A 12,599-nucleotide genomic window follows, 5' to 3' on the forward strand; every position below is an offset into this window, starting at 1 on the left:
AGAAGGTCAGGGCGAGGAGAGAGAATGGTGCGGGGAGGGAGGCCTTGGGTGGTGGCAAGAATGAGGGGAGAAAACACCCCTGGGAGACTGTGTCAGCAGACAGCTCGTTTATTATGGTGGAAGCAGAGGTTTATATAGGAAAGTTTTGCAGGCAAGGAGGTGTGGGGGGGTTGGGTTTCTGGCCGGCAGGCAGGTGAGGGGAGGGAGGGAGCTTCTGAGACTATGTTGCCTTTGTCCTGTCCTCCAGTCACATGATCTACAAGGGACCCAGTTAAGATTAAAGGATTAGAGGCCTAATAGTTTTGCTTGGGGGTTGTTGGGTAAGAGACAGTGTATCTAGAATGGAGTGGCCCAGTTTCCGGCTGTCCTCACTAGGAGGTATCTGGCCTGGTGGCCATGCTCTACATTCCAGGCACTTTTGACTTTCGCAACAATAAGGTAAAAGAAATACTGCTCATATTTTTCAAAACAACTAAGCCAATGTATCTTGCTTCTGTTTTGTTTTTTTCTGTAGGAGATCAAGGTTTTCCAGGAAACAAAGGATCACCTGGCTGTCCTGGAGAAAGGGGAGAGCCTGGCCTTCCTGGACACCCAGGCCTCCCAGGAGCTAAGGTCTGCAGAGACTAAAACTCAAGACTGATGGGGTGGGGGGAGCAACTTCAATCAGCCAGTTGAGATGTCCCCACCAGGCAAGATGGGTTTAGAAACTGTCAGTGTATTTGTAGGTAAAGATACTAGGTTTTGTTGTTGTGTTGTGGTTGTTTTTTAAGTTTCTTCGGATGGTCTGTTTCCGTTTTTGGAAAGGAAAATAGAAGGTGTTACTGGCAGCCTTGCATGTTTGGTTCCTCCTTAATGGCTTCATAAACATTCAAAGTACACAATCTTCTCACCATGTGGCACCTGCACATCCTGAATTGGCCTTCAGCAAAATCTTATAGCAAAGTCAGCAACTAAAGTTGAAAGGGAAAAATTGGTTGAATTGTAGTGTCTATGCAAACAGACTTAGAGCATCCTTAGCAAAGAGAATTGGTAAACATTATATTGGAGAACTAGTATAATTTCTGTGTTACAGGGAGAACCAGCACGAGCCGGGCCTGGAGAACCAGGAAAACCAGGTTTTCCAGGAGAAGGAGGCAATCCCGGGGAAAGTGGAGACATTGGCCTCCCTGGGCTTCCAGGCCTCCCTGGAATTCCAGGAAAAGGAGGGCTTGATGGACCTCGAGGTACAATAGCAACGGTGTTCACTTCTGCACTGTGAGCTACACTAAAATGCAGCAAGCTGAGCGCATAGGTGCTCTAGAGGCCCCAACACACTTTGAATGAATGAATGGACTCTGCAAGACCTAACCTCTCTGCAGTTCAGTATGCCGCTCTATCTTTCCCCTCCTTCTCTCTTCCTTCTTTCTTCTCTTTCTCCCCCTGCCTCTCTCTCTCTCTCTCTCTCTCTCTCGCTCTCGCTCTCGCTCTCGCTCTCTCTCTCTTTCAGTCTTTTTGAGACAGGGTCTCCCTGTAGCCCCAGCTGGCCTGGTACTCTCTATGTAGACCAGGCTGGCCTCCATCCCACAGAGATCCACGTGCCTCTGCCTCCCGAATGCAGGAACTAAAGGCATGCTCCACCACACCTGGCTTTTTCTTTCTCTTTTCATAGTATCCTGCATAGAAGAATGTTGATGGCATTAAATGCAGGTCTGACCAGGGGGGTGAAGTTACAGAAAGATGAGGGGGCAGCAATACTAGAACTTAAAAGTTTTGGCAACTGAGCAAACTCTTGGAATGTCTTTTGCAGGAGACCCAGGGCAGCCTGGACCCCCCGGAGCAAAAGGACCCCCAGGGACATGCATACAGGGACCTAGGGGAGCCCCAGGGCTTCCAGGCTTAAATGGATTGAAAGGGCAACCAGGTAAGAGGAAGGCGCCTAACCAGGAGCTAGGGAGGCAGGGGATGTGGCCTCTGGCCTGCGCTTTGCATTTAACATGGGGCTGTCTAGCTGCTGGTCCTTACTGCTGCTTAGTGAGACACGCTACTTTAGAAATATAAGCCTGGCTCTTACGGGTCTGCTGCAAACAGCAGTATGCACCACTGTGCATTCAGGAGGAAAGGTGAACTTAATATAGTGAGTTTGTTTGCACATTTTATGTCAGAAAACATGGACTCCATAAACACATTAGATGAGAGAGATGTTATTAATATCTATTCATATACATAAACTTTCAATCAGTATTTACTTTGAAAACTTCCATAAGCATATTAAAATAGTAAATTTATAATTATTAAAATAGAGAAAATATACAAAGTTACCAGTTTAACAAGCTCCAGATAATGTGAAACTTGCTATCTCTTACTGGCTCCTTTCAACCAGGACTACTAACTGTTCCTGAGAAAAGCTCTTTAGAACTCTGTTAGTGTCTGCAGGCTAGCGTTCAACCTACATGTTCACAAATAAGTTCTTGACGAACACCTTAATTATTGCAGTGGCACTGGTGTTTTCAGAAGCACCCAGCAGCTCACCTTCATTAGCAGCTTCTTATATCTGAGGTGAAAGACTGAGTGACAGCCAGAAAGGGCAGTGCCAGAATGTGCCTGCAGGACTTGGAAATAGACATAAGCACCATGTTTTTATTTCTTCATGAATCACTGAAACAGAGCAAGAGGGATTTGAGAAATTTTAGAGGGGGATAATAAACATACACAGACAAGTGTGGCCAACATCACACAGCCAAGTATCTAACCATAAAATGCTTTCGAAATTGGTAGGGAAACCAGTTGTTAATTCACTCTTTCATCCATCCATTCATTCACTTACTCAATTTGTTTGCTTGTATTTAGGTAGAAAAGGTGTCACAGGGCCAAAAGGAGATCCGGGCATCCCAGGCTTGGATAGGTCAGGCATCCCTGGAGAACCTGGACCACGAGGAATACCAGGTCATCCAGGTGAGATGGGATCACCTGGCCAAAAGGGTTATCCAGGAGCTCCAGGATCCTCGGGGCCACCAGGTACCTTCTTCGTGCCTTTATCTTCTGCATTTTTCCCTGAAGGGGCTCTGTGCACTGTGTATAGGCACAGGCTTTTGAGCCTGTACTTTTCTTCTAGCTAGTATGTTTTTCCTTTTGAACTATTTCTAAGAAGGCAGGAATCAAGCAGCAGAGGAGCTGGTGACAGGACAGTCACATTTTATACTTACCTGGGATATGGCTGGTTTTGCTCTGGAGTCGTTTTTATATAAGATGCCTGCTGGTATTTTATTGAGATTTTTGCATTTGTATTCACAAGGGTCACTAGTCAGTCCTTTTTTTGTGATGCCTCTGTCTTTTTTGGGTATCAGGTCAATGCTGGCCTTGTATAGAACAAGCCGGCAGGTGAATTTCCTCCCAGTGTCTTTTCTAGGAAAGCTTACAAAGAACTGCTGCTTTGGGGAAGTCTTAGAATTCACAGTTCAGTCTCCTCACGTGCATTTCTGTTTGATTTTCCGTATCCTCTGAGTCAGTTTTGGTTCTGTCTGTGTTGCTCTAGGAATTTGACCATATATTTAAGTTAGCTACACTGTTTTCATAGAATTGTTCATAATATTTCTTCCTAAGTTCTAAACTTTATGGTTATTTTTATGGTTCCTAATTTGGAGAGAATGTCCTGTTTCTTCATAACATAAGGACCTCCCTGATCGTCTCTTCAAGAGGAGATTGGCTCACATTGTTGGGCTGCTCTAGTGCCAGCATGTTCTTGGCACTGGAGCCACATCAATAGATGAAACTGTTTCTGTCATACTAGTAAAGCAATACAAAATAAAATTTTAAAACCAAGTTTAGGAGGAATAAGAACAAAAAATATAATGGCATATATGAAAGAATGCCATAATGAACCCCATTGTTTTGTATGCTACTTAAAAACAAAGAAGAAAAAACTAACTTCAATCAAGTGTTGTGAAAAAAAAAAAAAGAAAGGTATATAGGAAGGAGGTGAGACCAGAACACACCATGGCTTCACTGCACTCTTTTCTTAGCTGTAAGTGTGATTTGCTGCTACTGACATCCAGTCAGATGAAATTTTAAAAGACCACTACTGACCCATCTCCTACACAAAAGCCGTCCACTCCCAACATCTAAGTATACATTATTTTTATTTTCTGGAATATGTTGCCTTTCACATTCTGTACATCATGTGCTACTTTGTGTTAATTTGTTCCTGTAGGTAGGAAAGGAGACGTTGGAATGATGGGCTATCCTGGAACCACTGGCCCTCCAGGACCTCCTGGGAAGCCAGGCTCTCAGGGGCAGAGGGGTAAGTGATGGGGTCTTTCCTGGTAGCAGGGGGCAGGGATGGTGTTCACTTAGTTAGTGGCAAAATAAATTACAGTTTGTTCTTTGAGGAAAAATAATTCTGAGAGAAGACTGTACTTGAATTTGCTGGTTTCTGATTCCCTTTGCCCATCTGAATCGATTCTGCTTTCTCGCTGCAAACTTACATAAGCACTGTTTACGTGGCTGTGTGTTTGGAGAAACTACCTCAGCACTGTTGACCTTTTTTGTTCTGTTTTATTGTACACTCTTATTACCTTTTGAATTCTGACTCACTGCTTAAGGAGCTAAGGATCGGATGTGGTTATTCCTGTCTGTCAGGTAGCCCTGGAATTCGGGGACTGAAGGGTGAAAGAGGATGGCCTGGACCCAAAGGTGAACCAGGAGAGAAAGGGCACCCGGGGCCTTCCCAAATAGCAAACTTAAAGGGAGACAAAGGAGAACCTGGGCTCAAAGGTAAAGAACTTTTTATGCTTAGACTCAGCTGATCTGGGACTGAGACACCATTCAGGCATATCTCTTTAACTGACAGATGAGAGCTGTTTAGTCACCTGCAGCTGGTGGGGGCCGAGTTTGAACAACATTGGTTTGGCTGTTGAATGCATTCATTTTTATTCTAGGTTAATTCTACATTCTGGTACTCTATATTTATAGTAGCCAATTTAAAAATTATGAGCCTTAAGATTCTCTTTTAAAATTTATTTATTTTTATTTTATTTGTATGGGTGTTTTGCATGCATGTAAGTGCATCATCACGCACATGCAGTGCCATGATCAGAAGAGGGTGTCAGATCCCCTGGAACTGTAGTTAAGAATGGTTGTTAGCTGCCCTGTGGGTGCTGGGAACCAAAGCCAGGTCCTCTAAGAGCAACCAGTGCTCTTAACCACTGAGCCATCAAAATCCTCTTTTTGACAAGTATGGGAAATATGAAATCCTTAGAAAATTTTTCAGATACTTACATATCCAGGTTTATTGCAAATACTTGTAATGCCTAAGTTATGGTATCAACTTAGGCATCCATCAACAGAGGGATGGATAAGAAAATGTGGTGTTATATACAATGGAATGGAAGAACAAATTTATGTCATTTGCAGGAAAATGGATGCAACCAGAGAAAGTTGTATTAAGCGAATTAAGTCATTCTCAGGAAAATATCATATGTTTTCCATTTGTGGGTAGACTTTATATTGATAAACAAAATCATGTATGTTGTAGATTAAATAAAATTAGAAGTGAAACTGTGGACAGGACGAAGAAGACCAATAGGAAATAGCGTAGGGAGATAGAGGAATGTGCTCCAGGTTTATTATGAAGGCACATGAAAATAGACTCATATAAACCAGTAAAATAAATAATATTACTTTCCTTAAAATTTTCATGATGAGCCAGGTATAATGTAGGAACAACCCTGTAATCCCAACATTCAGGAAGCTAAGGCAGGAGAATTGTGAGTTTGAGGGTAGCCTGGGCTACACAATAAAGCCTTGTCTCAAAAAGCAAAACAACAACAAAAATAAGTCTTGGTGGAAATGTAAATTTCTGCCACAAACTCTACTTTATTCTGTTAACTATCAGGATGGATTTTTCTGATTGCATTCAAAAATACCTTCTCATGTTCAAAGGCATTTGTAGAAAATAAGAAGAAAATATGTTCATACGAACTTGAACTTTTCAGCAATATGGTGACTTGCAGTATGTGGCCACTGGGCTGAAATTCAAGTCAATACAAATTATTGCAAATCATCCAGGTGGTTTTTGCTGTTTTAGTCATAAGATTAATGCAACTAGTTTAAAGCCAAATTTAAGCAGTGCTCAAAATTTAGTTCCCTTTATCAAATTTAATCCCAAGCAATTTTAGGAAAAGAGAATTTCTGGATAAATGGGACCTTTGTAGATGGACATTCATAGCAGAAAAAGAATAAAGGAAAATGTTTCGTGGTTGCAACGCTGTGTCATGCTGCCGAAATTTCTTATGTGTTTTGAGAACTATGCTAATAAATATATTAGTATGCTTGGTGCATAAGGATTTATAGGCCAAGAATATGTAAAAAAAATAAAATAAAACTGCACAGGGTGCTGCAGCCCAGGTAGAGAGATTGAATAACCCTCCCAGAGAGATGGAGAAGGTCCTGAGGATATCTGATCAATCCAATCAATTTGCCAACAGAGGAAATAGCTAATCCTTTATGAGACTGATGGGCTGCCTACCAAGCTAAGGAGGTGCCTGGAAGTAGCTAATCATTTAAAAGATCAGTTTATAGGTAGTATTTCTTTTGCTTAAGGGAAAGCTAGGAAGCAAAAGTTTTCCAGGTGGCTGTCATTTAGCCGGCTGCGGAAGAGGCGGAGTAGTTGTCGTGCAAACAGAAGACTGCCATACCCCATCAGCAAGAAAATAGAAAGATGGGTTTCATAAAACTCTAAGGGCTGGTCCAAGCCACCAAACAACAACAAAAATGCACAAATTTCCAGTCCTCACTGAGCACCACCACCTCACTAGAGGAGCTTACACGATTTGGGAAGCATTGGAAACACTTTTGGCAAAACTAGGAAGAGGAAGCATATCTATGTGTATATAAGCCAACACCGGCCTCTCATGGCCGAAGTGCACAGCCAGTATTAATATGAAGTGAAATAATTCCTTTTGTAAAGTATAAAGGCACGTGTGCTATTTCTTTGCTTCTAACAATATTCTAAAGTATATTAAACCAAAGTACACTATGTGTTAAAGGTGTTTCCTTTTGCTTTGCTTTTTTGATACATAGTTGCAAAGTACAGACAGAACAGCAAAAGGAAATATATTATCTTGACCTCTGTAATGTCGATCCATCAGCAACAGTTTGAGATAGGATCTCACTATGTAGCCAAATAGTAAATATTCTAGGCTTTGTGGGCATACATTTTCTTTGTGGGCATATTTTTCTTTGACTTTGTTTTTATCTTTGTTTTTATAAACCTTTAAATGTTTAAAAAAAAACAAACAAATAAACAAACAAAACCCTTAGCTCTCAAGCTATATAAAATCAAGTCAGGACCTGAGAGATGGTTCAGTGGGTAAAGTGCTTAGTATACAAGCCTGGCTACTTGAGCTCCATTCCTGGAACCCACATAAAGTCAGAAAGAGGCAAAAGACTGCACCAAGTTTTACTCTGACCTCTAACATTCATGCCCACAGAGACATTATCATACCCACACAAATAATAATAGTAGTAATAATAATAACTAAAAATAAATAAACAAAAATGAAGCCCAGATTTGACCTACAGTCTACAGCAAAGGCACACTCTGAACAATATATATTCTTTGATCACGATAAATGACATAAATGGGAAAGCCAGAGATGCAAAACAACCTGACCTTCTCTTGCCCTCCTCTCTTTACACAGGCTATTTTCTGGCCTGGAAACCCTGTCTCGGTCAAAGCTTTATCCACTCAATTAACTACATTTGATCTTAGATGATGAGCTGCAAAACAGTCCCCCGTCCAGACATTCTTCTCTGTGCAGCCTATTGTACCCAACTCAGTGACAGAATTCATCTCACTGGGTGGCAATTATTTACTTGGCTGTCTCCTCAATTAAGCACTGGAAACTTGGGAAGAGAAGCATGATTTATTTTTGTTTCCAGAACACAGCACAAGACCTGTCTGTTAATTAGACACTCAACCCGTATGTAAATACGTGTATAAGCAGGAAGAGGCACAAGGCCAGGCCATGGACGGACTGTAGAATATTCCATGAAGTTAAGGAAGTTTGTAATTGACTGTCAGTAAAAGAGTTTCGATGAACATCAATGATTGATCAAAGCTGAGTTTTCAGGGAAAATGGAATAATGCTCTGGGGAGTTTGGGAGCTTTCAGGCCATGTAGTGCTGTCACAAACTCCAGTGTTGTCACTGACTGGCAGTATGATTTTTAGATAGGCTCTTTGACTTCACCCAATGCCTAATAAATAATAATCTTAACATATGGATTGAGAATGGAATCATTTATATGAGAATTGCATAATATAATCTTTTAGTATAAAAATGAAGTATTTAGGTTACTACGTCTTAAAATGCTTTGTTGTTATTGCTTGAAGTACTGGGGATTAAACCCAGTGCCTCACACGTGCGAGGGAGTGTTCTGCTGAACCACACCCAGCCTTTCGATGCCCTTTGAATGCATATTGTGATGATACTTGTTGGTGTTCACTGAGAACGGACTCATGCCAGACACTGTACATCTTATCTCATTAAATATGCCTCTAAAAAGCCCACACCTCTCTATGCGCTTATAAGATGTGTGATTCTGTATTATGCAGTAGCCCATGAATTTAAACCAGAATGTGGGTGAATCTGATGCAATTTCAATGTTTCAGCGCTGGATGGAACTCAGGGCCTCAAGCATTTTAGAGATGCACTTTACCACTGAGCTATATCTTTAATTCCCTATCATGTATTTTTAAAATCTTGTCTTTAACTGTAGGATTTGTAGGAAATCCAGGTGGAAAGGGAAACAGGGGCATTCCAGGGACACCAGGTCTGAAAGGCATCCAAGGACCACCTGGGCCACCAGGCCCTCCAGGTATTGATGACTCTCCAAAAGAAATATCATGGTTTAAGCTTACCTAGATCTGCATGTAATAAAACTTATTTCTAGACTTACTGAGTTGAACATAAATTCTGCCAGAAGAAATGTGTTCTAAATTATGGCGAAATGAAGGTGTGTTGTAGCTGGCGTGTATCAACTGAAAAATAGCCTACACGTGGGTTCATTTTTATACTCAAAGTTTTGTTTTGAAATGACTGATATTATTAGTGACAATTATAATAAATTCATATATCAAAGATAAAAATTAGTACTCTAGGGCTGGAGAGATGGCTCAGTGATTAAGAGCACTGACTGTTCTTACAGAGGACCCACGTTTGGTTCCCAGCAGCTACATGGTGCTAACAACCATCTGTAACTCCAGTTTCAGGGGATCTGATGCCCTCTTCTGACTTCTGTGGGCACTGTACAACATGGGTGCACTTACATGCAGACAATAAGTTCATACACATAAAAAATATTTTTCAAAAATTAATGCCGTAGGGGCTGGAGAGATGGCTCAATGGTTAAGAACACTAGTTGTTCTTAAAGAAGACCTGGGCTCAAATCCCAGCACCCACATGGCAGCTAACAACTGTCTGTAACTCCAGTCCCAGGGGATCTGACAGCCTCTTCTGACCTCCGTGGGCATTGCACGACACGGGCGCACTTACCTACACGCAGGCAATACACACACACACACACACACACACACACAATAAAGGAAAGAAAAATGAAATTCAGATTGATAGACGCCAAGAAGGTGAGTCATTCAAATAAAAACTTAAAGAAAATTAGTGTTGTAGCCATTTTTATTTTTGCTTTTTTAAACAAGTTACCGAGTTTTCAAAGTAGTTTTTAAGTTATTAGAGCATCTCCTAGTCCCCAGCCACCTCAGTAACAAAAATTAATTACATGGAAACTTCAGGATGCTGTCAGAAATGTATTACTGTGCAGTCAGCCACAGGAGCCCACCCTGTTCTGCCGCTGATGGTCCTAGGATGGTGTTGATGTTTGAAATGCAGACCTAATAACAGGACTCTCACTTTATCTAGTTTTCTGTATTCTAAGTCCCATCCTTGCCCTAGCTGAACACAAAAGGACAGTTCATCCAAGTATCTCAACCAGCTAGCCTCATTCCATGTTCATGCACTCAAGCAAGCATTATATCTATATGGAGCACCCACAATGCCCAGACACTGTGCAGGTCTTGTGACGCTATTTTTTCTCGAGGCCCTAGAGGAGATCGTGGAAGCAATGGAAATCCGGGAGGACCAGGGCCGTGGGGCATGCCGGGAAGCATGGGGAATATGGGTGTGCCAGGTAATCCTCTGAAGAGCCCACAAGCTCACACACAATAGGCCAAAATGATGGGTTTTCTACGCTGCGGGTTGGTTGGTTTTCTCATTTACCAGAAAGTTCATGTCAAACAACAAGCTATGCTTTTAGACAGAGGTATTATACACAACTAGAGTACGTGTGAGAGTAAGATAAATATGTTGTGTAATAATCATACGCTGCATGGCCTGGTATTCATGATTCTGAACATCTGTCTTCTAATGGGACAATGGCTTACACAAAGGTCACCTGTCTTACCTGGTATCTTTCCTCATTTCAGGTCCCAAAGGCAAAAAAGGAATTTTTGGGCCACTGGGTCTAGCTGGAAGACCAGGCCCACCAGGGATTCCTGGTCCTCAAGGAGATAAGGGAGAGCCAGGTCATTCAGAAGGTGCAAGGCTAGGACCACCAGGACCAAAGGTATATAGTTCACTGAAACAGTCATGCTTTGGCAAAGGCAGGAGTCTTAAAATACCAAGAAAGATCCAGATTCAGTGTTGGTAGAAAAAAAATAGAACATTACCATTAAAGCCCCCATTTCCACAACAGCGGTTCTCGTTCTCAGCTTTGGAAAGTCTGTTTCAGCCACTAAGAATATCCCTGTCCCTGCAGTTTAAGCGTGCTCTCAGAAGATGGCAGTGATGACAGGCCTGTGCCAGCTGACCAGGCATGGTTTCTTTCTTTTGGATACAAACTGGCCAGTCTTCGCTAAGGCTTTATTTCATACAGAATTTTTACATTATATACTCAAAACTCTTTGTCTTACTAAGACATAATAAAATGTATGAAATAAAATAGCTGCAGCACCATCAAAAAGCAAACAAAACCCCAAGATACGTATTTGCCCTGCTTGTTGTAGAACTTCAGATACTTGTACTTCATTACAGAATGTTTTTACCTTCTTCAATGTTCTTTCCTAGTGCTTATGTTGTCAGACTGAGGGCGGATGTCAAAGCCTTTCAAAGCTGTGGCAGGAACTCAGTGCTTCCGTGGGGCTTGCCTGCTTTTTCCTGCAAGCCTTGGCTTCTGCAACACTTACCCTAAGAACCAGAGCTAGAACAGTATAGCCACTAATATCAAGTCCACTAAGCAGAGGTTATTCACCCTGGCCCTTCCTAGAGAAACTTGTAGCACCGTAGAGACCCAGGAATCCCCTGAAATTAAACATGAAATCTTTGAACGCACATTTCCTTTTTTTGGCCTTTTTGAGGCAGGGTCTTCCTATAGCCCCAGCCAGCCTGGAACTCACTATGTAGACCAGGATGGATTTGAACTCACAGAGATCCTCCTGTCTCTGCCTCCCGAGTGCTGGGATTAAAGGTGTGTGCCACCACACCCAGCGTAGAGGGAGCCTATTTATTTTTATCTGATGCTTAAGGATACATGGTTCCAAACAGCAGTTATTGCTTAGGGAATCTTGTCTTTTCCTGAGCCAATAGAATAGCACTTTCTATTAAAATTTCCTCTTTTTCTTTAGCCTAAGCTAAATAAGTCCCTGTCTCAAAACCACAACAAAAATACTGTTATTATTGTTTCCATTTTATACAGTAGTAATTGTCAAAATAAGAGAGAAAAAAATTTAGAACCTGAAAAGACTCAAGATGACAAGCTTTCATTACTTGAAGCTCAGACTATTTTCCCACTTCCTATTTAAACTTATTTCTCAGAAAACCAGGGACATACCATTCATGAGAATATTTTCTCAATAAGCAATCTTATTTGATCATGTTCAGCTCATTAATAGCACCATTTAGATTCTGGGTTTTCATAGGTAACAATCAGATGAAAAGTTCAGAAACTGTGCATTGAACACAAGTTGGTTTGTAATTGGGTTAGAGATTCATAATAACAGAGTATTATCTTGTAATCCACTCGCATCAAAATTTTGTCACCATCAAACCTACATGTTCTATCATTAATCTGAAATACAGATGAGATGAATATCAAATCATTGAAGGTTTTTTAAACATGTGATTGGCATATATGTGTCTTCATGCAGCGTATCTGCAGGACACATAACCATTTGGCCTATTTCTTATTCGTTGTTGATCACTACAGTTTTTGTGATTATCCACTTGAATGATTATTTGATGTTATCTCCATGCTGGTCTCTGAAGTCCATGAAGGCACAGGCTGTGGGCATCATCTGTTAACTATTGGGTTAGAGCTGCAGGTCTTATAAAAAGATATTTGGACTATCTTTTCAGTAGCTTTTCAATTAACTCCCAATTTAAGCAGTAAGTTGAATACTGAGCAGTCTGTGTGGTCAGTGATTCAATGTACTTCTGTGTAATTTCTGGAGGAAATATCTGCCAGGGCAGAAGCCAGAGGTGAGCTGTCACAAGTATTTTCTTATGCCAGCAGTGGTAGGAACTGTGGTCACAAAGGCCCGATGCCAACCAGG

General features: G+C 41.4%; 1 protein-coding gene across 1 annotated transcript in view; it reads left to right on the forward strand.

The window, feature by feature from the left end:
• The window catches only part of Col4a3 (collagen type IV alpha 3 chain), a 73,338-nt gene that overhangs the window by 41,442 nt on the left and 19,297 nt on the right, over positions 1–12,599 (forward strand). Inside the window, exons 29-37 of the mRNA XM_008825883.3 lie at positions 515–612; positions 1,073–1,223; positions 1,787–1,900; positions 2,827–2,994; positions 4,187–4,276; positions 4,615–4,749; positions 8,756–8,854; positions 10,091–10,180; positions 10,476–10,615. Coding sequence (XP_008824105.1) covers positions 515–612; positions 1,073–1,223; positions 1,787–1,900; positions 2,827–2,994; positions 4,187–4,276; positions 4,615–4,749; positions 8,756–8,854; positions 10,091–10,180; positions 10,476–10,615 — 1,085 coding nt within the window. The remainder of the gene's footprint in view (positions 1–514; positions 613–1,072; positions 1,224–1,786; positions 1,901–2,826; positions 2,995–4,186; positions 4,277–4,614; positions 4,750–8,755; positions 8,855–10,090; positions 10,181–10,475; positions 10,616–12,599) is intronic.

This window comes from Nannospalax galili, unplaced genomic scaffold, assembly GCF_000622305.1.
Source record: "Nannospalax galili isolate Female #2095 unplaced genomic scaffold, S.galili_v1.0 scaffold127, whole genome shotgun sequence".
Classification (NCBI taxonomy): Eukaryota; Metazoa; Chordata; class Mammalia; order Rodentia; family Spalacidae; genus Nannospalax; species Nannospalax galili.